At 45.8% G+C, this 25,822-nt stretch overlaps 1 protein-coding gene across 3 annotated transcripts in view; it reads left to right on the top strand.

Annotated features, from left to right (window-relative positions):
* FLT1 (fms related receptor tyrosine kinase 1) overlaps positions 1–25,822 on the top strand; it is a 139,979-nt gene that overhangs the window by 84,783 nt on the left and 29,374 nt on the right. For all 3 annotated transcript variants that reach the window (XM_085852679.1, XM_085852680.1, XM_085852677.1), the window contains exons 17-21: positions 10,892–11,027; positions 16,944–17,048; positions 24,628–24,741; positions 24,854–24,942; positions 25,120–25,330. In XM_085852679.1, coding sequence (XP_085708805.1) covers positions 10,892–11,027; positions 16,944–17,048; positions 24,628–24,741; positions 24,854–24,942; positions 25,120–25,330 — 655 coding nt within the window. The remainder of the gene's footprint in view (positions 1–10,891; positions 11,028–16,943; positions 17,049–24,627; positions 24,742–24,853; positions 24,943–25,119; positions 25,331–25,822) is intronic.

Genomic DNA, 25,822 nt, shown 5'->3' with positions numbered 1-25,822 from the left:
ATTTGCACGTGTGTGTACATATATATATATATATATGCCTGGTGTTGGCTTAATGGTTAGGGTGGTGGGCTTAGGATCCGAGTATCCTGAGTTCAAATCCCACTCGGCTGTTGAATTAATACCAGGTGGGGTTGACTCTGCCTGTCATCCTTCCGAGGTCGGCAAAATGAGTGCCAGCATGCTGGTATCCTGTGTCGGAGTGGCGACCCGTCCAGGATTGTACCCAATAGCCAAGGAGACTGCTTCGGCAGCACCAACGCTCTGCACAGAGTATGGTCCCAGTGGATGGATATATATATATATATATATATATATATATATATATATATATATATATATATATATATATATATATATATATATATATATATACACACACACTGCATTACTTGAATGGCATTTTGTACCAGTGTGTGTGTGTTATTAGTTGTTGATCGTTGGTTCATGGTTATCTCCATATAGGGGTTCCAGAAAGTGGAATGGAGCCCTCCCAGGTCTCCAAGTATCCACATCCGTGTGTGTGTGTGTGTGTGTGTGTGTGTGTGTGTGTGTGTGTGTGTGTGTGTGTGTGTGTGTGTGTGTGTCGTTGATTGGTATCTCCATATGTGAGTTTCAAAATGTGGGATGGAGTCCTCCCAGGGTGGGCTCCAAGTATCTACCTTCATTTTGACAAGGGGTCATGCATGATTCACGGACCAAGCTGTGAAGTTTTCTGTTCTCAAAGTTTTGTACCGAGGGCTCTCTTCAGGATAGTCACTGAGCCCCAGATAGCCTCCAACTGTAGTTTGTATGTAATCATAGTCCCAGAGATGGTTGTTATATCTCTGTGAGGTTATTTGTCATCATTACCAGAGTTTCAACTATCACTGGTACAACTTTGGCATTCTTCAGCTTCCAGGATCTTTTCACTTCATTCTTAAGGTATTGGTGTTTGGTAATTTTCTTGATTTCTGCATTGTTTAGTCCAAAGTCGCTGGTTTTAACACCTTACTTTGCAATGCCTTCTTCTCTCTTTTTTTTTTTTGTACCTGAGTATGATATCTGGTCACAATGCTTTGTTTTCAGTGTTCACGCTCGATGGGATCATTCGGTCGTATGTGAGTGGTACTTCCATGTTTTCAGTCCATGCTTTTGGTTCCTGTTCCCACAAAGTTTCTGAAACTGGGATATTAAAGTTTTTGCAGATGTGCAGTGGTGAACATTACAAACTCTGTTGTGTCGTCATGTGTACAGCTATTCTGCCACGAGATTATTTTTATTTATTTGTGTTCAGTCATTAAGCATAACATATCACTTACTCTCTTTGGTAATGCCACCTCCACCCCTCACCTATCTCTTTTTTTTTCCTCCCCCTCCCCCCCCAACTCTGTCTGTCCCCTCCTCGTTCCCCCCCTCCAAATGAAATGCAGCACCCTCCTCCCACAACCTCTGTCATTGTTTCTGTGTGTGTGTGTGTGTCTCTCTCTCTCACACTCGCACCCCTCCCTCCCGCAGTGTATAGCAACGTTTCATGACACTGCACTCCCCACTTCCACCCCCCTACCTCGCTCTTCTCCCCTTCCAAGCTTCACCTTATTCACTCACTCCTCGCTTCCCCTCCATCCTCTCCCCGCCCCTCCCTTCCCTCCATCCTCTCTGCCTCCCCTCTCTCCATCCCCTCCCCTCTCTCTCCCTCTTTCTTTCTCCACCCCCATCCCTTTACACCCCTGTCAGCGAAGCAATGGGTTGTATTTGCTAGTATACTAATAAAAGGCAATGTGTGTGTGTCAGAGTATCTCCTCCATAACTCCAAAACCGTAAAACGTATGAGCCTGAAACTTTGCATGCAGACGAAGAAAACTCCAAGGAAGTGCAAGAGTGAAAACTGGGTGTTTGAGTTCATTAAAACACCCCTTTTGAAGATAATGAACCACCTTATTTAATTATATCCTTCATCAGGCAATCCTCAGCTACCTCGCTTTCTGGGGTCTTAGGGCGTTTCCTGGGTAAACTCGCTGGGATCTAAAGCCGCCAAGTTGTTTTTTTTTTTTTTTTGGCCTCCTCAACCATTCCTAGATTTGGAACAGGCTGCAACGATTTCTTAATGATAAAGGTTTTTTTCACTTTCCTCACTCATATTGAATGCCTGTTCATCATCGCTACAATCGGTGTGTACCTCGCTTTTGAAAGTCCTATAGTTTTCAAATTAGGAGCTTGGAGCGATTTCATGTGTTGTATGATACGATTTTCCACGATCTACTCTCACAGACTAATTAAAATATATAATTGAAATATTACTTCGGTTTTGAGGACCGGATATCATCCGGACTAAACAAGTGTCAAAATCTGTTGTGAAATCTGATCATTTAAAGAAATAACGAGTCTTTTAACTAAGCCGATATTACCTATTTACTTGAAGCAAGCAAGGCTATGTTCCCTCCTCCGTACATACACGAGAAAATGTGAAATTTCCAAAACATTAAACTTATCTTTTTCTACTGTTTGGAAAATTATGTTGAGTGACCGAAAAACACTTGAGGAAGAAACAAAATTAACCAGCTTCACTGAGCTGTGTAATTGAATGCATTCACTGTTGGACCTTGCACCCTGTCCCCAGAAGGGCTGCCTATCCAAAGCGTCTGCCAGATCTGTGTTTATATTTTCGGAGGTTTCGTGAGGCGTTCTCCAGGGAATCAAAGCAAATCTGGCAAAAAAAAACAAAAAACAAACGGGCGTTAAAAAAAAAAGTTAAAACGTTTGCGTGGACCTCGAACCGATGTACCACGTGACACATGCACAGGTGAACAGGCAAAATGGCGGATTTTCTGCAATGTTAATTTCACGAAAGCAGCTTCATTGAGCCCTATGATTTGATCCATTCACTGCTAGACCGTGCCCTGTCCCCTGAGGGACTGCCTATCCAGAGTGTCTGCCAGATCTGTGTATATTTTAGGGGATTTCGCATTTTCTACAATGTTTATTTCATGGGCAATTGAACTTTGCGATGTCCCCAAGGTAGTTCTGCATTAAACCATTTTATTTCATTAATTCATTTTATTTCATCAACTGCTGCATGCGTGGTGAAGACGGGCATTAAAGTCAAAGGGATCCTTTATGGTATGTGGCGACAGCATGGCCAACCATTCCTTATCAACCATTTAATTGGAGTGCTTGCATGAGTGCTTAAGTCACTGGCCAAGCACCCATTGTCGACAGTGGTACCACGCTATGTCATTCTGAGTGAATCGTTCATTCTCTCCGGACGCTTTTGCTGCTTCATGTCATTCAGAGTGAGTGGTTCGTGCTCCGTCACCCTGAGTGAGTGGTTCGTGCTCCGTCACGCTGAGCGAGTGGTTCGTGCTCCGTCACCCTGAGCGAGTGGTTCGTGCTCAGTCACCCTGAGCGAGTGGTTCGTGCTCAGTCACCCTGAGCGAGTGGTTCGTGCTCCGTCACCCTGAGCGAGTGGTTCGCGCTCCGTCACCCCGAGCGAGTGGTTCGCGCTCCGTCACCCCGAGCGAGTGGTTCGCGCTCCGTCACCCCGAGCGAGTGGTTCGCGCTCCGTCACCCCGAGCGAGTGGTTCGCGCTCCGTCACCCCGAGCGAGTGGTTCGCGCTCCGTCACCCCGAGCGAGTGGTTCGCGCTCCGTCACCCCGAGCGAGTGGTTCGCGCTCCGTCACCCCGAGCGAGTGGTTCGCGCTCCGTCACCCGAGCGAGTGGTTCGCGCTCCGTCACCCCGAGCGAGTGGTTCTCGCACCGGCACCCCGAGCGAGTGGTTCGCGCTCCGTCAGCCCGAGCGAGTGGTTCGCGCTCCGTCACCCCGAGCGAGTGGTTCGCGCTCCGTCACCGAGCGAGTGGTTCGCGCTCCGTCACCCCGAGCGAGTGGTTCGCGCTCCGTCACCCCGAGCGAGTGGTTCGCGCTCCGTCACCCCGAGCGAGTGGTTCGCGCTCCGTCACCCCGAGCGAGTGGTTCGCGCTCCGTCACCCCGAGCGAGTGGTTCGCGCTCCGTCACCCCGAGCGAGTGGTTCGCGCTCCGTCACCCCGAGCGAGTGGTTCGCGCTCCGTCACCCCGAGCGAGTGGTTCGCGCTCCGTCACCCCGAGCGAGTGGTTCGCGCTCCGTCACCCCGAGCGAGTGGTTCGCGCTCCGTCACCCCGAGCGAGTGGTTCGCGCTCCGTCACCCCGAGCGAGTGGTTCGCGCTCCGTCACCCCGAGCGAGTGGTTCGCGCTCCGTCACCCCGAGCGAGTGGTTCGCGCTCCGTCACCCCGAGCGAGTGGTTCGCGCTCCGTCACCCCGAGCGAGTGGTTCGCGCTCCGTCACCCCGAGCGAGTGGTTCGCGCTCCGTCACCCCGAGCGAGTGGTTCGCGCTCCGTCACCCCGAGCGAGTGGTTCGCGCTCCGTCACCCCGAGCGAGTGGTTCGCGCTCCGTCACCCCGAGCGAGTGGTTCGCGCTCCGTCACCCCGAGCGAGTGGTTCGCGCTCCGTCACCCCGAGCGAGTGGTTCGCGCTCCGTCACCCCGAGCGAGTGGTTCGCGCTCCGTCACCCCGAGCGAGTGGTTCGCGCTCCGTCACCCCGAGCGAGTGGTTCGCGCTCCGTCACCCCGAGCGAGTGGTTCGCGCTCCGTCACCCCGAGCGAGTGGTTCGCGCTCCGTCACCCCGAGCGAGTGGTTCGCGCTCCGTCACCCCGAGCGAGTGGTTCGCGCTCCGTCACCCCGAGCGAGTGGTTCGCGCTCCGTCACCCCGAGCGAGTGGTTCCTGCTCCGTCACCCCGAGCGAGTGGTTCGCGCTCCGTCACCCCGAGCGAGTGGTTCGCGCTCCGTCACCCCGAGCGAGTGGTTCGCGCTCCGTCACCCCGAGCGAGTGGTTCGCGCTCCGTCACCCCGAGCGAGTGGTTCGCGCTCCGTCACCCCGAGCGAGTGGTTCGCGCTCCGTCACCCCGAGCGAGTGGTTCGCGCTCCGTCACCCCGAGCGAGTGGTCCGCGCTCCGTCACCCCGAGCGAGTGGTCCGCGCTCCGTCACCCCGAGCGAGTGGTCCGCGCTCCGTCACCCCGAGCGAGTGGTCCGCGCTCCGTCACCCCGAGCGAGTGGTCCGCGCTCCGTCACCCCGAGCGAGTGGTCCGCGCTCCGTCACCCCGAGCGAGTGGTCCGCGCTCCGTCACCCCGAGCGAGTGGTCCGCGCTCCGTCACCCCGAGCGAGTGGTCCGCGCTCCGTCACCCCGAGCGAGTGGTCCGCGCTCCGTCACCCCGAGCGAGTGGTCCGCGCTCCGTCACCCCGAGCGAGTGGTCCGCGCTCCGTCACCCCGAGCGAGTGGTCCGCGCTCCGTCACCCCGAGCGAGTGGTCCGCGCTCCGTCACCCCGAGCGAGGGGTCCGCGCTCCGTCACCCCGAGCGAGGGGTCCGCGCTCCGTCACCCCGAGCGAGGGGTCCGCGCTCCGTCACCCCGAGCGAGGGGTCCGCGCTCCGTCACCCCGAGCGAGGGGTCCGCGCTCCGTCACCCCGAGCGAGGGGTCCGCGCTCCGTCACCCCGAGCGAGGGGTCCGCGCTCCGTCACCCCGAGCGAGGGGTCCGCGCTCCGTCACCCCGAGCGAGGGGTCCGCGCTCCGTCACCCCGAGCGAGGGGTCCGCGCTCCGTCACCCCGAGCGAGGGGTCCGCGCTCCGTCACCCCGAGCGAGGGGTCCGCGCTCCGTCACCCCGAGCGAGGGGTCCGCGCTCCGTCACCCCGAGCGAGGGGTCCGCGCTCCGTCACCCCGAGCGAGGGGTCCGCGCTCCGTCACCCCGAGCGAGGGGTCCGCGCTCCGTCACCCCGAGCGAGGGGTCCGCGCTCCGTCACCCCGAGCGAGGGGTCCGCGCTCCGTCACCCCGAGCGAGGGGTCCGCGCTCCGTCACCCCGAGCGAGGGGTCCGCGCTCCGTCACCCCGAGCGAGGGGTCCGCGCTCCGTCACCCCGAGCGAGGGGTCCGCGCTCCGTCACCCCGAGCGAGGGGTCCGCGCTCCGTCACCCCGAGCGAGGGGTCCGCGCTCCGTCACCCCGAGCGAGGGGTCCGCGCTCCGTCACCCCGAGCGAGGGGCCGGCGCTCCGTCACCCCGAGCGAGGGGCCGGCGCTCCGTCACCCCGAGCGAGGGGCCGGCGCTCCGTCACCCCGAGCGAGGGGCCGGCGCTCCGTCACCCCGAGCGAGGGGCCGGCGCTCCGTCACCCCGAGCGAGGGGCCGGCGCTCCGTCACCCCGAGCGAGGGGCCGGCGCTCCGTCACCCCGAGCGAGGGGCCGGCGCTCCGTCACCCCGAGCGAGGGGCCGGCGCTCCGTCACCCGGAGCGAGGGGCCGGCGCTCCGTCACCCGGAGCGAGGGGCCGGCGCTCCGTCACCCGGAGCGAGGGGCCGGCGCTCCGTCACCCGGAGCGAGCGGGGCGCGCTCCGTCACCCGGAGCGAGCGGCTGTGAAATAACACCCGATTTCCGAGCTGTTTGCCGTATTAACGTATTTTATAAATTACCGAGCCAATTTTTTTCCCCACCCATCACACACAGCTGTTTATAAGGAATAATGTTTGTGAACATATTCCTGAAACATCCAAATAAATGCAACGTTGTTTCTTTGTGAAAGCTACTCAAGGTTTCTGGGTGGTTTCCAGTAAGTGCTGCAGTTGGTAATCACACTCACTCCAGCCTCTCGATTCCCGAAAAATTGCCGATATCGGGTGTGTGTGTGTGTGTGTGTGTGTGTGTGTGTGTGTGTGTGTGTGTGTGTGTGTGTGTGTGTGTGTGTGTGTGTGTGTGTGTGTGTGTGTGTGTGTGTGTGTGTGTGTGTGTGTTGTTCGTTAAGCAGAACATTATTTCTGCTAACTTCCTGAACTCCATGTCTGTCTGTCTGTCTGTCTCTGTCTGTCTGTCTGTCTCTGTCTGTCTGTCTGTCTCTGTCTGTCTCTGTCTGTCTGTCTGTCTCTCTTTCTCTGTCTGTGTCTCTGGACATATCCGGACGGTGTTTGTCTCCAGATGCATCTGGGCGGTCTTTGTCTCTGGGCGGTGTTCTTCTCCGGATGGGAGTTTGTCTCCAGACGCGTCTGGATGGGAGTTTGTCTTTGGATGTGTCCGAGCAGTGTTTGTGTCTGGACGGCTTGGCTGTGGATGCATCCGACGGGTTTAGTCCCCGTATGTGCCTGGGCGGTGTTTGTCTCCGGGCCGTGTTTATAGTTTGACCAGTTGGAAATGGATTTCAGACATTATTTTGTTTCCATCTTCACTGTTATTCCATGTAGAATCATTTTGATGAAACGGTATGAATCATTATTAATGCTTCACCACACATCTGCCTTCCCTTCCTCTCACCTCTCACTGTCTTCCCTTCCCCCGCCCATCCTCGCTCCTCCTCTCGACTCTCTCCTTTCCCCTCCATCTCTTCACTCTCCCCACTCTCTCTCTCCCCCACCTCTCTCTCCCTTTTCCCCCCTCTTTTTCTCCCTCCTCCCTTTACTATTCCTACCAGCGAAGTGATGCCTGGTATTTGCTCATCTATAATACATCGTGGATATATATGTGGTGTCATTCCAATTGTACTGGGCCACGGACTAACACCCAGGCCTAAGGCTTGAGGCCTGCTGATCTGTGCTGCTTGATGCAATGGCGGTGCATGAATTTGTTGGGGTAGAGTCAGGCCAGCTGTCCAGCAAATGGGTGTAAAGCAGTGGGGTGGAGTCAGGGTGGCTGAACACTGACCCATGTATAAATATGATATTTTCTAAGTTTAATAAGGGCATAATCCTGTGGAAAAATTGACAAAATGCCCTTTCAACTAAAACTTGTTCTGTAACTTATCATAGCAAAACCATGTACCAAGTTTCAGTTGACTATGTCAAAGGATATGGGGGAAAAAAAAGTCTGAAAACAACAGGTGGGATGGATGGAGAACAAACCTGTATTCCCCTCTGGTGAAAACAGTAGGGGACTAATAAAACGTGCACACACACTCACACACAAACAAATTCATCTCAAACTAGATACAGTATAATGTCAATCATGTACATGTATTTGCTTTTGATCAGCTTTCTGCAAGCCGTTTCCTTTTGACACAATGGACAAGCATTCAGTAACTACAACTCGGTTTTGTCCTTTTCGTTCTTTTGTTGTGGGTTTTTTTGTTATTTCTGATTGTTGTGGGTGTTTCTGTTGTTATTTGGGGTTGTTTCCAGGATGGCCGTTGATCAAGTGATGGACAGAAATCTTGTCGAGTAACGGTGATCTCGTTCTTGTTGAAAAAAATTCATTTTAAAAACATTATTCTTCCTATTTGGGACCATGTGATGCTCTTCCAAAGATTCTAAATAGCAACAATAATTTCGAAAATATTTGTGATCATTTTGTTTTGTTTTTTGAATATCGATTTAAATGGCATGGAGGAGTTTGTATAAAAATCCCATGCAGGACAAAGTATGTACATGGACATCCAGGTACTATTTATTGTAAGGGTTACAAAGATATAAGTAGACCATGGAAAAAACATGCGGTGTTGGCGATTTGAACTTGGGGTTGTCACGCCATGATTCAACATTTTAGATGGGGAACACGAGTCATCAAGCTTTTTATGAAGGAAGTGCATCATTTGTTTATTTATTTATCTTCTATCGATTGCTCATTCCGATTGAATGTATCATGCAGTCCGTTTGTGAAGGCACAATGGGAATATTTTAATTGGGATGGGGGGTGGGGGGGTGGGAGATGTTACAATAGGTTGGTGGTTTGGGAACTTCTGAGTCAAATGTCTGAATTCAAAGAGAGAAGCTCATAGTGGCTAAAGGGTTACTGTTCGCTGTGCTGGGAAATGCAACTCCAAGTGTGTGCTTGAGGGTTCAACAGGTCTCTCAGCCCTCAGAGAGAATGCGCCAAAAGCTCGTGAAACCGGAAAATAAATTCCCAAGAATGCGTCGCTGTTGAGAGCTGGCGGATAATGAGGGCTTGAGGCGGACCCGTTCAAAATGGACCTGAAATGCAAGCTGCTGATGCAGTCACCTGTCGGGGCAATTTGAGGATTTGTTTGCTTTGATGTTTCTGTTCATGTGTCGTCTTCACTCGAGTTCATCGGGAAAGCTTGCGATTCGCTCGGTAGAACAACTAGAACAAATTAACAGGGAAAATGAGAATAAATGTGTTTGTTTAAACTTATGCGTGCAGTCTCTGTCCAACCGTTGTGACCGGAGGACAATGTAAATAATGTGGTCATGTGACTCGAACGTCACCAGGGACATGTATGAAAAAAGCAAGTTGATAAAATACTGAAACTGAGAGGGAGGCAGAGGCGGAGGAGGATGAGGATGAGGAGGATGAGGGGAGGAAAAGGATGAGGGGGAGGCGGAAGAGGTAAAAATAAAGGGTTGAAGCATTCATAGATACTGATCCTGCATGATACCGATAACATTGCCCTTGCACTAGTGGTTGGTCATTTCTATAGAACTTATTTCACCTTTATTTTCACTTCATTACCTCATGTTCATTGTTACTACACAAGGAAGTGTTTGGTTTTGTCTATAGAGACTCATGGCCATTACAGGTAGTGGTTTAGTTTCAAAATTTAAAAGTTTTCAAAAAAGTGGTTTAGTTTTCAAAATTTATTGCTTAACTTTATTGTTATAATCTCGGTTTGTGCACATTTTGGAGAAAACAGAATTTGGGAAACTTGGCATCAGGGTCTGGAGTGCAGACCGCAGCCTCACTGTGGGGGATCTTTTTTTTAAAGAATCCTTTTTGTTTCGACCAAAACACTTTGAGGAACTATAACTATCATAAAAGGATTCTTATCTTTCTTGGAAATTAAAAATAAATAACACAGCAATGGGGTTCGTGTGCTTGTTGTTCCAATACGAGCCGATGCGTCATTGTCCTGGGATTTTTGCTCAAAATCCCATATTCTGTGATATGTTCATAGTCTTATAATTTCCTTACAATTCATGTAAATTATATTGTCATCTGCAAATGGCTTTTCCTCACATACGATGCATATACAAGCTCCTCCATGAACCTCGGGTCAGTCTTAAGGCAGATAAGCAAATGAGTCGCCACGTGTGTGAACACGAGAAATTCCACATGGATATTCAAGGATATTGGGAATATGTGTAGGCAAGGCTTATAAAACAAGTTTTGTGGTACTGAGGAGGGGAATGCTCCAACATGCACAACAAGTCTAGCTCGTGACTTTTTATTATTATTATCTCTTCCAGATTTGAACCTGTGATCCCGGAATCATGAGCCATATAAGCCCGTCATATTAGCCGATGTTTGCTCATGCAACACAACATTGTTGACAAGCAGTGAATTGAACACCAACACACACACACACACACACACACACACACACACACACACACACACACACACACACACACACACACACACACACACACACACACACACACACACACACACACACACACACACACACACTTACACTTGAACATGTTCAATTTTGCGAGTCTCTGCCGCACCTGGAAAACTAGTTGACGAGGCTCATCAACTGCCACATGTTGCACGATTATCAAAAACTGTCGACAATCTTGTTGCATTGTGTAGGCCAGTGTGCGATGGGATTTTCATTCGTACAGGAATGCAAAAAGAGTCTGCCCTGCCTCTCGGTATTCCTTTCTGACCAAAAATGGCCAAATCATTGAGGAACCACACCAAAATAATCTGTACCATTGGGATGACAAAATTGCTCGGACCCAAATTGAGGAACCACTACTCTGTTTTGCTTCACTTTGATTATGATTTGTTAATTGTCATGACTGGATTCATAGTGTAACAATCAACTTCAATTCAATAGTAGCAAGGAAGTCAAATCTCCTTTTCCCATCCTTATTAGTATCTTTTTGAATGATATGTGAGCTGTGTGTGATGTAAGGAAGTGAGTTTGTGACTTGCTCAATGTACAGCCCAGTGGTGCAGACAACAAGACGCGATATCTCTCAATCATCGTTGATCCTGAGGAGGTTTCGTTGAACGAACAATGCGAGCAACTTCCGTATGACAGCAGCAAATGGGAGTTTCCTCATGATCGTCTCAAACTTGGTAAGATCTCAAAACCTCAAGCAATTGCTGCTTTACACCTTTATCAGGTCATTAAATACCCTTTGATAACTTGTCTCCTTTGTTTTGGTTATGTAATCGTAATTGGTATCTTGTGTTTACCTGCATCCATGACTCACTTCTTCCTCTTCCTCCTCACACTTTCTTCTTCCTCCCCTCCCCTCTTCTCCTCTTCCTCCCACCCCTCCTCTTTTCCTCTCCTTACCATCCTCTTCTCCTCCTTCCTCCTCTTGCCATACTCCTCTTCTCTTTCAACTCCTTCTCTTTCTTCTCCCCTTTCTCCTTCTCTCCCTCTTTTTCCCAATAAGTTGGGATTGCCACCTCATAGAGCTTGGACATTTGGCCCATCATTGATGAACCGGCTCATCACCAGGCCTGATCGACTGATGCTAGTTATGAATTTGCAATTTGTTCAGGGTGCGGTGATGACTCACCTTCACTTTGTAAGGCGAGAGACACTGTGGGAGTCTCAGTGTGTGTGAATGAGAAGTTTCACACAGATAGTCAAGGATATTGGGAATATGTGTCGGTGAAGTTTACAAAATGTGTTTAATATCCACCAACTATTGCTATCAGATGGGAAACTTGGCTTCACATACATTGGAGGGACAGAGCACTTTGTGATGGAATGCCCCTCATGCGAAGCACCAATTGGATAGTTTATAATCATGGCTGTGTGTCGATAAATCCAATGAAAAAACACAACTCATGGGAACGAACATGAAAATTTCCCATTGCGATGAAATCAAGCCTGTTGTCTTAACTCCTACCAAACTTACAGATGCTAATGCAAAACGGCATCAACGGTTCCCTCCACTTTTCACTGTAAGATCTGCTCAGCACGCGCAATGAGTTCTGCTTGCAATGCAATCACATTCTCAAATGCCACGTTTTCTTTTATTATGAGGACACTTGATTCAAGGTTTTTATTGGATTATTAATAATGAGGTCATTGTCCATTGTACATCGTCCCTCCCTATTCCATCTCCAGGCGCTGCATGACGCGCGCCGGAGGGGGAACTCGGTTTTCACTCTGTTTGTTTGTTATACACTGCTCATTCCCAATTCCATATCCATGCGATGCATGTCGTCATCACCGGGGGCCGAAGGAAGGGAGTACTCAGTTTTTACTCTGTTTGTTTTCTTGTTTTCCTTTCTTGTTTGTTTGTCCGGGTGATATCAGCCATCCTTTGAGTTAAAAATCTGAAATTAGGTAACAAAAGTGAAGATGTGCTTTGGCAAAAACGGTATTTTTTATTTTTGGATAAATCGATTAATTACTTAATATTTTTAATCGATTTATTAATTACTTATTTATTTTCTTTCTCACCCTGACAATATCTCAGACACCTTTTGAGCTAGGAAACTGATATTTGGACGTAGCAGTGACCAAGTGATTTGGCTACAAAGGGTATTTTTCGATTTATTGATTAATCAATAAATTGATTAATTATTTTCTTTCTGTTTGTCTGGGGGATATCTCAGTCATACTTTGAGCTAGAAAGCTGAAATTTGGGGACAAAAGTGAAGTTGCGCTTTGGCAAAAATGGCATTTTTTATTTTTTGATGAATCAATTAATTGATTAATTACTTAATTGTTATAGATTTATTAATTACTTTTTTATTTTCTTTCTTATCAGGGGAATATCTCAGGCATGTTTTCAGCAAAGAAGCTGATTTTGGACAGAGCAGTGACCAAGTGATTTGGCTATAAAGGGTATTTTTGATTTATTGATTCATCAATTAATTATTATCTTGCCAAAACGAAGTATTTGCAAGATATGTTAGTCAGCTTGTATGTTTTTTTTTTTTGTTTGTCTGTAATCATGTATAAAAAATTCTGCAAAGCACAGTTATCATTGGAAATTTTTGTAACTTCGCATATCAGAGGCCTATAGAGGTCCCTTTCAGTGCACAAAATTTTGAAGGTCAAGGTCACTTTGTCGCAAATCAGGGGAGTCGACGAAACCCTTATTTTTTGAGTAATTTTGATCGGATCGTCTTCAAACTTCATGGGAATATCGTTCATGGTCTGGCGCTCAGCTGATTAATTGTTGGTGGCGATTGGCCTGGACCTTCATGTTTTTTTTTTTTTTTTTGTCTGTAATCACGTATAAATCACTCTGCAGAGCACAGTTATCATTGGAAATTTTTGTAACTTCGCATATCAGAGGCCTATAGAGGTCCCTTTCAGCGCATAAAATTTTGAAGGTCAAGGTCAAAGGTCAAGGTCACTTTGTCGCAAATCAGGGGAGTCGACGAAACCCTTATTTTTTGAGTAATTTTAATCGAATCGTCTCCAAACTTTATGGGAATGTAGTATATGGTCTGGCACTCAGCTGATTAATTTTTGGTGGCGATTGGCCTTGACCTTCATGGTAAGCACCTAAGGTCAAACATATTTGACCCCAAGGTCAAATTTTCAAGTTTTAGGAACCATATCGTGTAGTACCTCAAATTGAACACCTTGATGAGTGCTTTCTAGATATGTCAAGCTTGAGACATTATGACATCATTTGGTGACGTTATGAGGCAAACGCATATTTTTCATGGTTACTCTGTAGGACGATTCTCATCGGAATCTCTCGTAGGCAGATATTCCTCAAGGAGTCGCTCCTGGTGGATAGCAGCTCTGTTCACCTCAGTGTGACCTTAAAGAAGTCACACGTGGTCACCTTTTGGCAAGATACGGGTCACCCTGCAGGTGACATCGGTTTATTTAGTTTTTCGATTCATACTTAATTTTCAGTTGCAGATTCGGATGAAACAGTGGTGGTTGAGGTATGCTATTAGCCAATTGATTAGTAAATTAACTATTTTACAATTATTTATTTATCTTAATTACACAATTAATTAATTATTGCACACCACTCTCTCCCAATTTCCGTCTCTAAGGCAATGCTGCCGTGCAGTTCAGTCACCGAAGGCACCCCAGCAATGTCGCACGCTGGAGGATTTGTTATTTATTTATTTAAATTACACAATCAATTATTGGACACCACTCTTTCCCAATTCCGTCTCTATGAACTGCATGGCAGCATTGCCTGGCACCGAAGGCACCCCAGCAATGTCGCACACTGGAGGATTTGTTATTTATTTATTTGGCATGGAAGTGGTGTACTTTGAATGTTCCTCTACTTGTCAATTATTAATTTGATTTGACATTTTATTTCATCCAATGGCAGATGGTGTTCCTTTAAAGCACCACACAAAGCTGAATCTTTGTTAATCTTGACAATTTTACTGTGAAAAACAAATCTCATGCGATATGTCCTAAGTCGCTTCCAGGATCTTTATAAGAAATACTTTTCTTTTGAGGTCACTGTTTGGTGTGACATCCTCATTTTGGGTTGCACAACCATGGACCCCCCATCTCACTACTCTATTCTGAAGACAAACACTGCTGATTTTATTCATGGATTTCCTAATTATGTCCAGATTTTCATAGCAGACAAGGTCTGTTGGAAGCTTTGTATTTGTCGGATCTTGGCACAGTGAGATGTCCAAGGATTTGGCCATCATTGGCATCTCTCACAAGGTTCCGAGGCTAATTATATCCTTAAAATCCAGGCCTGCTCCTTGAATTTTTTTTGTGCACTTTCTTTCCTCATCTTTTTGGTACTCCCAAAAGCACTTTCATCCAAATATTTGGACCTGAATTATTGTACTATTTGTTGTCCACCTCCCTGTTCGTCTTATTTACTCGTATGCCAAACTCACCAGCCAATGTTCTTTCAACTCCATCCATTCTCTTGGTAGAGAATGAACACTGCTGCCTATTGGTACATCCTCCAGGAAATCTAAAGAGTATTTTGCATTTACAATCTCTCCAGATCTGTTTCCCAAGTTGTCTTTTTGTCATTTGCTTTTCAATAAATATTATTGGATTGCTTTTTCTATTTTACTTGTACAGTATTACTATATGAGGCAATTACACTTGATTCTCCTTGGGTGATAACCACAGGTGGTGCCGAGCACGTAAAAGCCACTGCGATTGTATTGTGTAGCCGTTTCCATAAACCGATTGCCATGGAGGCAGCAGACGCGTGAGTAGACCTCCTCAAACGTGCTCCTTTTTTGCCCATTTATGACCCAAGCACGAAATGGCATGCCCAAATGCTGGCTCATGCTGGAGTGATCTTATCAAAGATTTAGAACCCTGAGCCCATAACACAACGCATAGCCTGGAATGAAAGACAGATACCTCTTAACCGTTTCATAGAAACACAGCTGCTGCCCAAGGAAAGCATTTGGAATGTTGCTGGTGATGGGTGGTGCATCGAATAACCCACAAAGGCCACACAAAGAACACCCACTTGCTGTAATGTGGAATGAAGCTTAGGAGTGTGGCTTAGTCATGTTAATGGCTCAAAATGAATCGTTTTTCAGTGATTTACTTCTTTTGTTGCCTGGAGTATGAAAGGTTATCATTGGGCAGTGAGACCCACAGCCATGCACAAAATATATTCTGCTGAACTGGTTCTGTCATAAATGGAATGAAATCGTAATGGGAGAAAACTTGGGAATATGCTCATCTTCACTCTTTCATTCCTCTTTTTCCCCACCTTTGGAATAAACTCCCACACTCTCTTCAATCCCATTCTTCCCTCCAGGACTTCAAAACAGCTGTTCACCACCACCTCTTATCTTCCCCCATCCAAAACCACAATCTTTTCTACCCCTGTTAATCCACCCCAAACCCACCTCCTTCAAATTCACTGCCTTTCTTCCTGAAAGTTCCCTGTTGTGTAAGGTCCTGAAAGTTCCCTGTTGTGTAAGGTCCTGAAAGTCCCTGTGGTGTCCATCTTGTTTACCCCATGTTCCCTGCCCCATCTCGCTACCTTCCACAGATCTCCTAATGTCTTTGTTCCCACTGTTTTGTCCTTCCCTCTCCTGCCCCTCTTGAGGAGTACTTGCCGTGTGCCAAGTTTCAATTTTTTCCTTGGTGCGGTTTCAGAGATAGAAGTCCAAAGTTATTCTGTTTTTCCAATATGGCTGCCACATAACGTGACCTATGACGTCATAATTATCATTAAAATATTCGACGTGAGTCGTTGCACCAATGGTGAAAATTTTATCTCAATCCGACAAGCGATTGCAGAGAAAAATACGAAAGTTCTGTGTGGACAAACAAACAGACCCAAATGCAACACCCTCTCCTTTGGCAAGGGTAACTAGAAGGGCACTAAGTAGAGCGCATACCTCCACCCCATAATTCCTGATCCACGAGAATATATCTGGCCCAATACATTTTTGAGATATCGTGATATATATATATATATATATATATATATATATATATATATATATATATATATATATATATATATATATATATATATATATATATATATATATATATATATATATATATATATATATATATATATATATATATATATATATATCATTTTTGAGCCCGATCTCTCAATGGTGAAGAATCACTTAAAAAAAAAATTCGGATCCGATTCCGGATCTTCACCAAAATGGAATCAATTCTTCCGTGTCACACACCCAACATGTCCACCAAGTTTCATCCGAATCCATCCACAACTTTTTGAAATATCGTGGTATATATCATTTTTGGCCCTATCTCTCAGTGGTGAAGAATCACTTAAAAATTCTAGGAGTCGGATCCGGATCTTCACCAAAATCGAATCAATCCATTCTTGTCACACACCGAACCTGTCCACAAAATTTTATCTGGATCCGTCCACAACTTTTTGAGATATCCTGTACACAGACAAACAAACAGACTGAAAGGGGTGAAAACATAACCTCCTTCACCTTCGGTGGCAGAGGTAATAAACCAACTAGAATACGAGATAATTTTATTTGGTGTCATCTTTATTTTTTTCTGCCCCGCATCCTATACTCGGACAATCTCTTTTCACGCAGGTAAAACACTTGGCCGTGGTGCCTTTGGGAGGGTAATGGAAGCTTCAGCCTTTGGAATCGACAAGTCTTCCACGTGCAAGACTGTTGCAGTGAAAATGCTGAAAGGTATTTGCTTCTCCTTCTAAACTCTCATTGCCATAAAAAGACCACATCTCATTCACAAACTTTCCTTTGTCTTTTTGCTCACTCTTTTTGTTTATCTTACATCCTTTTTCTCTCTGTCTGTCTGTCTCTGTGTGTGTGTGTGTGTGTATATATGTATGTATATATGTATATATGTATATATATATATATATATATATATATATATATATATATATATATATATATATATATATATATATATATATATATGTATATGTATATATATGTGTATATATATGTATATATATATGTATATATATATGTATATATATATGTATATATATATGTATATATATATATCTTTCTTTGTGATTTGTTTTTCCTGAACTTGACTATTTCATTGGTGTTTTTTAGCCTGCAGCCCTTCTGTGTGTCTGTTCATGGCATAACTTCATGGAGGTATGGATGGAGGGGTGGGGGAAGGAGGGACGGATGGGGGGAGAGGGAGGGAGGGATAGAAGAGGTGGGAGGGGAGGGGAGAGCGAGGAGGTGGGAAGGGAGGGAGAGCGAGGAGGTGGGAGGGGAGGGGAGAGCGAGGAGGTGGGAGGGGAGGGGAGAGCGAGGAGGTGGGAGGGGAGGGGAGAGCGAGGAGGTGGGAGGGGAGGGGAGAGCGAGGAGGTGGGAGGGGAGGGGAGAGCGAGGAGGTGGGAGGGGAGGGGAGAGCGAGGAGGTGGGAGGGGAGGGGAGAGCGAGGAGGTGGGAGGGGAGGGGAGAGCGAGGAGGTGGGAAGGGAGGGAGAGCGAGGAGGTGGGAGTGGAGGGGAGAGCGAGGAGGTGGGAGGGGAGGGGGAGTGGGAGGGGTGAGCTGGGGGGGGGGAACGTTTTTCACCAAACATCGCAATACTTCGAGAGGTGGGGGAATGCGAGGAGGGGGTGTGAGAGAGGAGTCGGGGTGTGAGAGAGGAGGGGGAAGTGGAGAGGGGAAGGGGGTGTTCTATACTTGTGTTTGGTGATGGGATTTCAAGGGAAGGAGGGGGGGGGGTTCGACTTGGATTTGAGGGGAGGCAGAGGGATGGTCCCATCTGCCAGAATTAGTACAGGATTGAATGAAATGGGGTATGTTAAATCAGCACAAACAAGATAGCAAGACCACCCATCACTTTCAAACAGTATGTACCATTTTTAAAGAGATTATAACATGGGCTTTCCCTTGAGGTATGCAACTCGAACTGCGGCTGCCACCCTGTTTACCCGCCCTGAAACTGGAACTCTCAAAGGGGTCACACACCACCCGGAAACACCGGAGTGCCAAAGACACACAAACCGGACAAGTGAACATCCCTCCAGCAACCAGACCCACCGCCAAGCCCAGTCCCGCAGTCCAAACCCTGAAACCCGGCTCAGGTCAAAAGACCCTAGAGTCCATCGTACCCTAGCTACAATGCTTGTAAATGTCTGGAGACACCATTGTTCTTGCCTTTATTTAATTTCAGCACACGTTTTACAACTAAGTTGCGATAAGCCTCAGAATCTCTCAACCCGAGCTGAATCCCAAAATTCAAACTGTGGAATAAAGTACAGCAGCAACCATAACCACCAAAAAAGTACCCATCCACCCAACCAATACACTCCCATATACCCCAGGCTCAAAACGCAACACAAACACCACAGCAAGATATAACTACAGCACAACATAACCACCTCCAAACCACAACACAACCACATGTGGTAACTTACCACAACCACCAACATTGTTTATCAATTCATGAAAGTTGGAAGAGTGGTGAAAGAAGGAGAAGAAGAGGGGTAGGGGAGTGAGGACAAATTAAGAGATAAGAGATGGATGGAGGGAAGGAATGTAAGGGATGGAAGGATGGAAAGTGGATTCACAGTAAGTTCCACAGTTGTTCATGAACACATGATACTCAAATTCCACAGAGTGAACATGAGGTGTAAGGAATGAATGATGAATGAGTTCCCACCTGCTGTTCCTTCATCTGCCATTACATTCACTGCAGCATCTGAAATGAGTTTAGGTTTTGGAAACAACTCTCCCGTGATAACCTCTAAAGTACTCCATCAGGGTGTGCATCTCAGAGTGTCCCCGGGCGGTGCTCAGCATGACCGCTTTAAGGTGAAGGCGATATTTTATAATTTTATGAGATTTAACTAAGACAATGGAACACACTTTTATATATGTACTTAATTTACATTATCACCTAACATTGTCTTGAATGTCAATTTGTATTTTTATTTTCAAAAACGACAACAGCTGTAATATTTTTTTTTATTTTTAAAGTAATTTGCACTCCCGTCGTCTGTCTCGCCATTGCTTACAAATATCGGTTGATAAGGAACGGCAGGCTTGGCACCACACAACATCCTACACGATCAATGCATTTTTGATTGTGCTTAACAGAGGGACAGTGCATAGTGACAAGACGGGTACTTTTGTCATGTATCGCCATGGCTTGCAAACGAACATCCAAGCGCAGCTTGGGGAGTGCTCACGAAGTGTCTTAAGCACTCAAGCAAGCATTCCAGTTTTTCTTTTTCTTTCAAGTGCAGCCTTATGGCTGCTGGTTGCATCATTGGTTAGGGACGCGGATATGCCGCTGATGCAGTGTCCCTATTACCAGTACACTGGTACTCATTTTGCCAACCTCATAAGGATGACAGGCTGAGTCAACCCCACCTGGTATTAATTCAGTGGGAAAAGGGGCTCAAATTCAGGACCCTCGGATCCCAAGTCAGCCACCCTAACCACCAAGCCAACACTAGGCTAGCATTCCAATGAAATGGTTGATAAGGAAGGGCTGGCTTAGCAAGCAATCAATAGCCAGCTGATTGGTAAAGGCCCTTTCACACCTTGACAATTTAGCCAGCGAATGCCGACGTATGAAAAACTTGTCTAAAACGCTGGCACACGTCGAATACGTTATGGGTAAGTTTTGTATACGTTAAGAGCACGCTGGCATACGTTGAAATACGCCGAGCTCGTCGACAAATTTTAACATGCTCAAAATTTTTCGACGTATGCCAGCATATGACTCACACGTTCCGCATACGCTGGCCATAAGTTGTAGGCACATTATGCGATCATTGACACACGTCGACACACGTTACTTGTAAGTTACTTATAAGTCGAAACACGTCGAGGTAAAGGCCCGGTCACACCTTGACGTTTTAGCCAGCGATGGCAACGTATTAAAATGTATCTAAAACGCTGGCTTACGTTGAACTTTTGATGTTTTTTTTTTAAAGATTCGGACGTATTCATAGCGACTTGGTCTTATGTATAACGCATTGGTAATGGACACAGAACGTTTCGTTGTGTTATAGATAACTTATACCAACGAATGCTGAACCTGTTGTTGGCCTACACAACCGATGCCCAACGATAGTCTAACTTTGGCATAGCGCGTTGCACGCATCGCCGACGAGGTCGTGACATAGCCTATTAAAAGGCTGACGCACAACGATTCGAATCATAACTGCCGTAGAAATGGAAGTGACAACATCGCGGTCACACCTTGGCGATCTTGCCAGCGTATGCCGACCTAAGAAAAATGTGTCTAAAACGTTGGGGCACGTCAAATACGGTATGAGTAAGTTTGGTATACGTGAGTACAACGCTAAAGTACGCTATCATACGTCGTAGTAAGTAGAGTACGTCAAGAAATTTTAAACGTTCAAAATTTTACGACGTACTCGGCGTATGACACACGTTCCGCATGCGATGGGGATAAGTTTTACACACGATATGTGGACGCTTACACACGTCCACAAACGCTACTTATAAGCTACTCATAAGTCGAAACACGTCGCTGTAATGTCTTTTTTACGTGAAACTTATTTCTAACTTATGTTTGATGTGCTTTGAACCAATTCTTTACGTAGTCCCAACACACATCGACGTATGTAGACGTATTCCAATGACGTCTTCCGGTCGACAAAAAAAAAAAAAATGAACGTGTTTCTAGCTTACAACTGCCATATAAAGACGTGTTCCCAGCGGTTTTGGGAATTGGTATATAAAAATGCTGCTCATAAAAGGGGAACCCAACAGTGTTTTCGAGTCCTTTTTGAGTCGATGTCCATGTCAGCAGTAACAGTATCAGTATCAGTATTAGTATTAGTATTAGTTTGTTCATGTTGGCAGTAGTAGGTGAGTGTGAGGGGGAGGGTGTGGGTTATGATGGATCGTCCTTGCGTTTAACGATTTAACGATTTAAATGATAAACTCAACGATTTAAATGGCTGCATCTCCACTATTGAAAGTAGACGCTTGCGCTCAACAATTGGATTTTTTTTTTACACTTAACAACTTTTAAACCGTACCACTCAGCTAGTTTCATTGTTTACAATGAACAATTTAAATTGCTGTTACTCGCCTTTGTTTTTTGACACTGGGGTTTGGAAATTTGAAGCGTTTCTTTTGAACGTGTTAAAACGCTCAAACTCGACTATTTTAAATAGACGCTGCCGATGGACAATTGGAATCATAGCCAAGCTTGACATCGAAGTGTGAACATCCTCGTCATGCCGAAGAAAAGTTTGAAGAATGCTGCAAATAAGTGTCCTGGCCGTGGCCGTGGACGCTGACGCAAGGACGATCCATTATACCGACATCTTTCAGCCTATGAGTAACTTAAAAGTAACGTCTGTCGATGTGTGGCAACGATCGCGTAACGTGACAACAACACGTTAATCATAGGTTAGAAATAAGTTTCGGGTACGCTAAACATTACCTCGGCGTGTCTCAACTTATGATTAACTTACAAGTAGCATGTGTTGACGTCTGTCAACGATCGCAGACCGTGCATACAACTTGTGGCCAGCTTAGCGGAACGTGTGAGTCATACGCCGGCATACGTCGTGAAATTTCAAGCATGAAAAAATTTGAGGACAACCAAAAAGTACAACGTTTAAAGCCAACGTACAACGACGTATGGCAGTGTTTTTCAGCGTGCTCTCAATGTTATCAAAACTTACCCATAATGTATTCAACGTGTGCCAGCGTTTTAGAAAAAAAATTCAAAAATCGGCATACGTTGGCTAAAACGTCAAAGTGTGACCGGGCCTTAATATTTAGCGTACCCGAAACATATTTCTAACCTATGAGTAACGTGCTTTGAATCTATGAGTAACGTGCTTTGAACCTATGAGTAACGTATCTCCAACGCATATTGACGTATGTAGACATATTTGACGTCTTCCGGACGACCACAGAACTTACTGAATGTGTTTCTAACTTACAGCTACCGTATAATAGCGTATTTCTAGTACGGTTATAATGTAATTAATAGGCTGCCGCTCAACGATTTAAATCATAACCGCACGAGAAATCAAAGTGGCAACATCACCATCATGCCAAAGAAAAAAAAAACAAAAAAAAACATGGAGTCTGGAACACTAAGCCTGGTGTTGGCTTAGTGGTTAGGGTGGCGGCTTGGGATCCCAGTGTCCTGAGTTCAAGCCCCGTTGGCTGCTGAATTAACACCAGGGGGTTGACTCAGCCTGTCATCCTTCCAAGGTCGGCGAAATGAGTGCCAGTGTACTGGTCCCGGTGTATGCCCCGGTTAGAATAGGTGTACCATATCCCTGTGTGTCGTAAGAGGCGACCAGGGTTGGCGTCAGGAAGGGCATCCGGCCATAAAACATTGCCTCACAAAAAGCCAAACCCCTGCACAGCAGAGAAAAATGGCTGTAAAAACGGTCATTTTATATTATTATTAGTCTGGAACACTGACGGGTTCCTCCTGTGAACCCCATTTTTATATACCAATTCCCCTAAACGCTGCCAATACGCCATTATACGGTAGCTGTAAATTAGAAACACGTTCAGTAAGTTCTATGGTCGTCCGGAAGACGTCAATCAAATACGTCTACATAAGTCAATATGCGTTGGAGATACGTTACTCATAGGTTCAAAGCACGTTACTCATAGGTTAGAAAAAAGTTTCGGGTACGCTAAACATTACATTGACGTGTTTCGACTTATGAGTAACTTACAAGTAACGTGTGTCGACGATCGCATAACGTGCTTACAACTTATGGCCAGCGTATGCGGAACGTGTGAGTCATACGCTGGCATACGTCGAAAATTTTTGAGCATGCTTAAAATTTGTCGACGAGCTCGGCATACTACGACGTATGCCAGCGTGCTTCAGCATTCTCTTAACGTATACAAAACTTACCCATAACGTATTCGACGCGTGCCAGCGTTTTAGACAAATTTTTCATACGTCGGCATACGCTGGCTAAATCGTTAAGGTGTGACAGGGCCTTTAAATCGTTGAGTGGCCGCCTATTAATAGGCTACGCCACGTGATCGTTGACGATACGCTGCCGCGCTATGCATAAGTTAGACCATCGTTGGGCATAGGTTGTGAACGCCGCCAACATGCTCAGCATTCGTTGGTATAAGTTATCTATATGTTATCGAAACGTTTCGTGTCCTTTACTAATAGGTTATGCATATGTCCAACTCATTATGAATACGCCTAAAACTGAAAAAAAACATCAATAGTTCAGCATACGCCAGCGTTTTACATACATTTTCATACGTTGCCACACGCTGGCTAAAACGTCAAGGTGTGACGGGGCCCTTATGAAACGCATGCAAAACCCAAAACATCTCTGGTTTCTTAAAATTTTCAGATTTCACTACAGATTTCGACATTTATTTAGTCCACATGATCTGATCCTCAAAAACGAAATCTTCTTTGATTATATCGACAAAAAAAAATTCCTGTACTCATTAGTCCATGACAGGTCATCATGAAAAATCGACGATGCTTTTTCAGTAAGCATAAAAAAATGGCGAATTAAGATCCCTGAGAAGAAGAGCGGGCTGAGCATCGGACTGACCAAGGATGAAGTTTTGTTGAATCATTAAATAAGGCCATTAATTATCTTCAAAAGAGGAGTTTTAATTAACCCAAACACCTAATTTTCACTCAAGCACTTCCTTGGAGTTCCCTTAGTATGCGTGCAACGTCTTGGAGTGCTCGGTTTCATGGTTTTGGAGTTATGGAGACACACACACACACACACACTAGTATATATTTGAGCTTCAGTGTGTCTGTGAAGGCCATAACCTCTTTACCATTTGAGCTTTTGTCATCAAATTTTCATTAAATTTTGATTATTAGAACTCGCTGAAGTGCCCATCTCCAATGGACAGTAAATACAGGAAGTCCCTGTAAACACCATAAATATTCTCTTTCAGCTCATGTGACCATGTTCTGTCATCGTTGCATTATTTAATTAGTTGCAAATGAAATTGTTTTGTGAGCATTCGTATATCTTTACAATTGAATTCTCGCTTAAGTTTACACAAAAAAGTCCCGTACTCATTTTCAGTTATAAAAATGCAATACCGGGAGTTTTACATACATGCATACAAACATACATACATACATACATACATACATACGTACACCATTGCTCCATTATTGTATGATATGGAGAACAATAATGAATAAAATGTACAATAAAAAAAGAATAGATTTTAGCTCTTTTCGTCAAGTTTTATTTGAGCATAAAGTGGACGGGCTTTGCATTTTGAGATTTTTGCATACCTTGCTTGCACTTAGAGGGGGCCACAAGCAGTGAATATCGTGCCCTCATGTCGGAACTCAAGATCCTGATACACATCGGTCACCATTTGAATGTAGTCAACCTCCTTGGAGCTTGCACCAAGCCTGGAGGTATGTCGATTGGAGCAAGCAATTGCTGAGCTGCAGAACATGAAAAATTGTTACGTGTGTTTGTGATTGAAGGGTGAGCACGATTTCTTCGTGTCCACAATTGCTCTTGCAGGACCTCTCATGGTGATTGTGGAATATTGTAAGCATGGAAACCTCTCCAACTATCTGCGCAGCAAGCGTGAAGACTTTTACACCTGCAAGGTAACAAATTGACCATTTTATCAGATATTCTGAAGTCGATGCCTTTGTCTTTTTTTTTGTTGTTGTTGTTTTGATGTCTGTGTACTCGATGTTTTGTTGTGTAGTATGGGATTTGTCTGTTGACGTGAATAGGTTTTGTTGAATCGGAGGTCCTTGTGGTCTTATGAAAATGTGTAGGAGAAAGCGGAGGTCACCAAGGTGAGACCGATAAACGAGCACATACACACCCTGGAGGATGATATTGAGGAAGATGAAGAGCAGACCAAGAGGAGAAAAAGGAAGAAAAAGGATTATAAGAAACGCCTCAGCAGTGTGGACAGCTCAGAAAGCTCAACGAGTTCGGGATTTGCAGAGGAACACTGGCTGAGTGAGGCAGAAGACGAAGAAGGTGAGGGCCTGGTCAATGGGGAGAATGTGATTAACATCCTTTTTGAGATAAAACATCTTTCATGAAATGTGTTGTTGTTTGGTGTGCAATGAATGTTTATTATCTTGCCAAAACAAAGTTTTTGCAAGATATGTTAGTCAGCTTGTTTTTTTTTGTTTTTTTTGTCTGTAATCACGTATAAAAAATTCTGCAGAGCACAGTTATCATTGGAAATTTTTGTAACTTCGCATATCAGAGGCCTATAGAGGTCCCTTTCAGTGCACAAAATTTTGAAGGTCAAGGTCAAAGGTCAAGGTCACTTTGTCACAAATCAGGGGAGTTGACGAAACCCTTATTTTTTGAGTATTTTTGATCGGATCATCTTCAAACTTCATGGGAATATAGTTCATGGTCTGCCGCTCAGCTGATTAATTTTTGGTGGCGATTGGCCTTGACATTCATGGTTAGCTCCTGAGGTCAAACATATTTGACCCCAAGGTCAAATTTTCAAGT

The sequence above is a fragment of the Eptatretus burgeri genome, chromosome 13 (assembly GCF_056783735.1).
Source record: "Eptatretus burgeri isolate ZD-2024b chromosome 13, Ebu_testis_v1, whole genome shotgun sequence".
Classification (NCBI taxonomy): Eukaryota; Metazoa; Chordata; class Myxini; order Myxiniformes; family Myxinidae; genus Eptatretus; species Eptatretus burgeri.
This window is presented reverse-complemented; position numbering and strand designations above follow the sequence as displayed.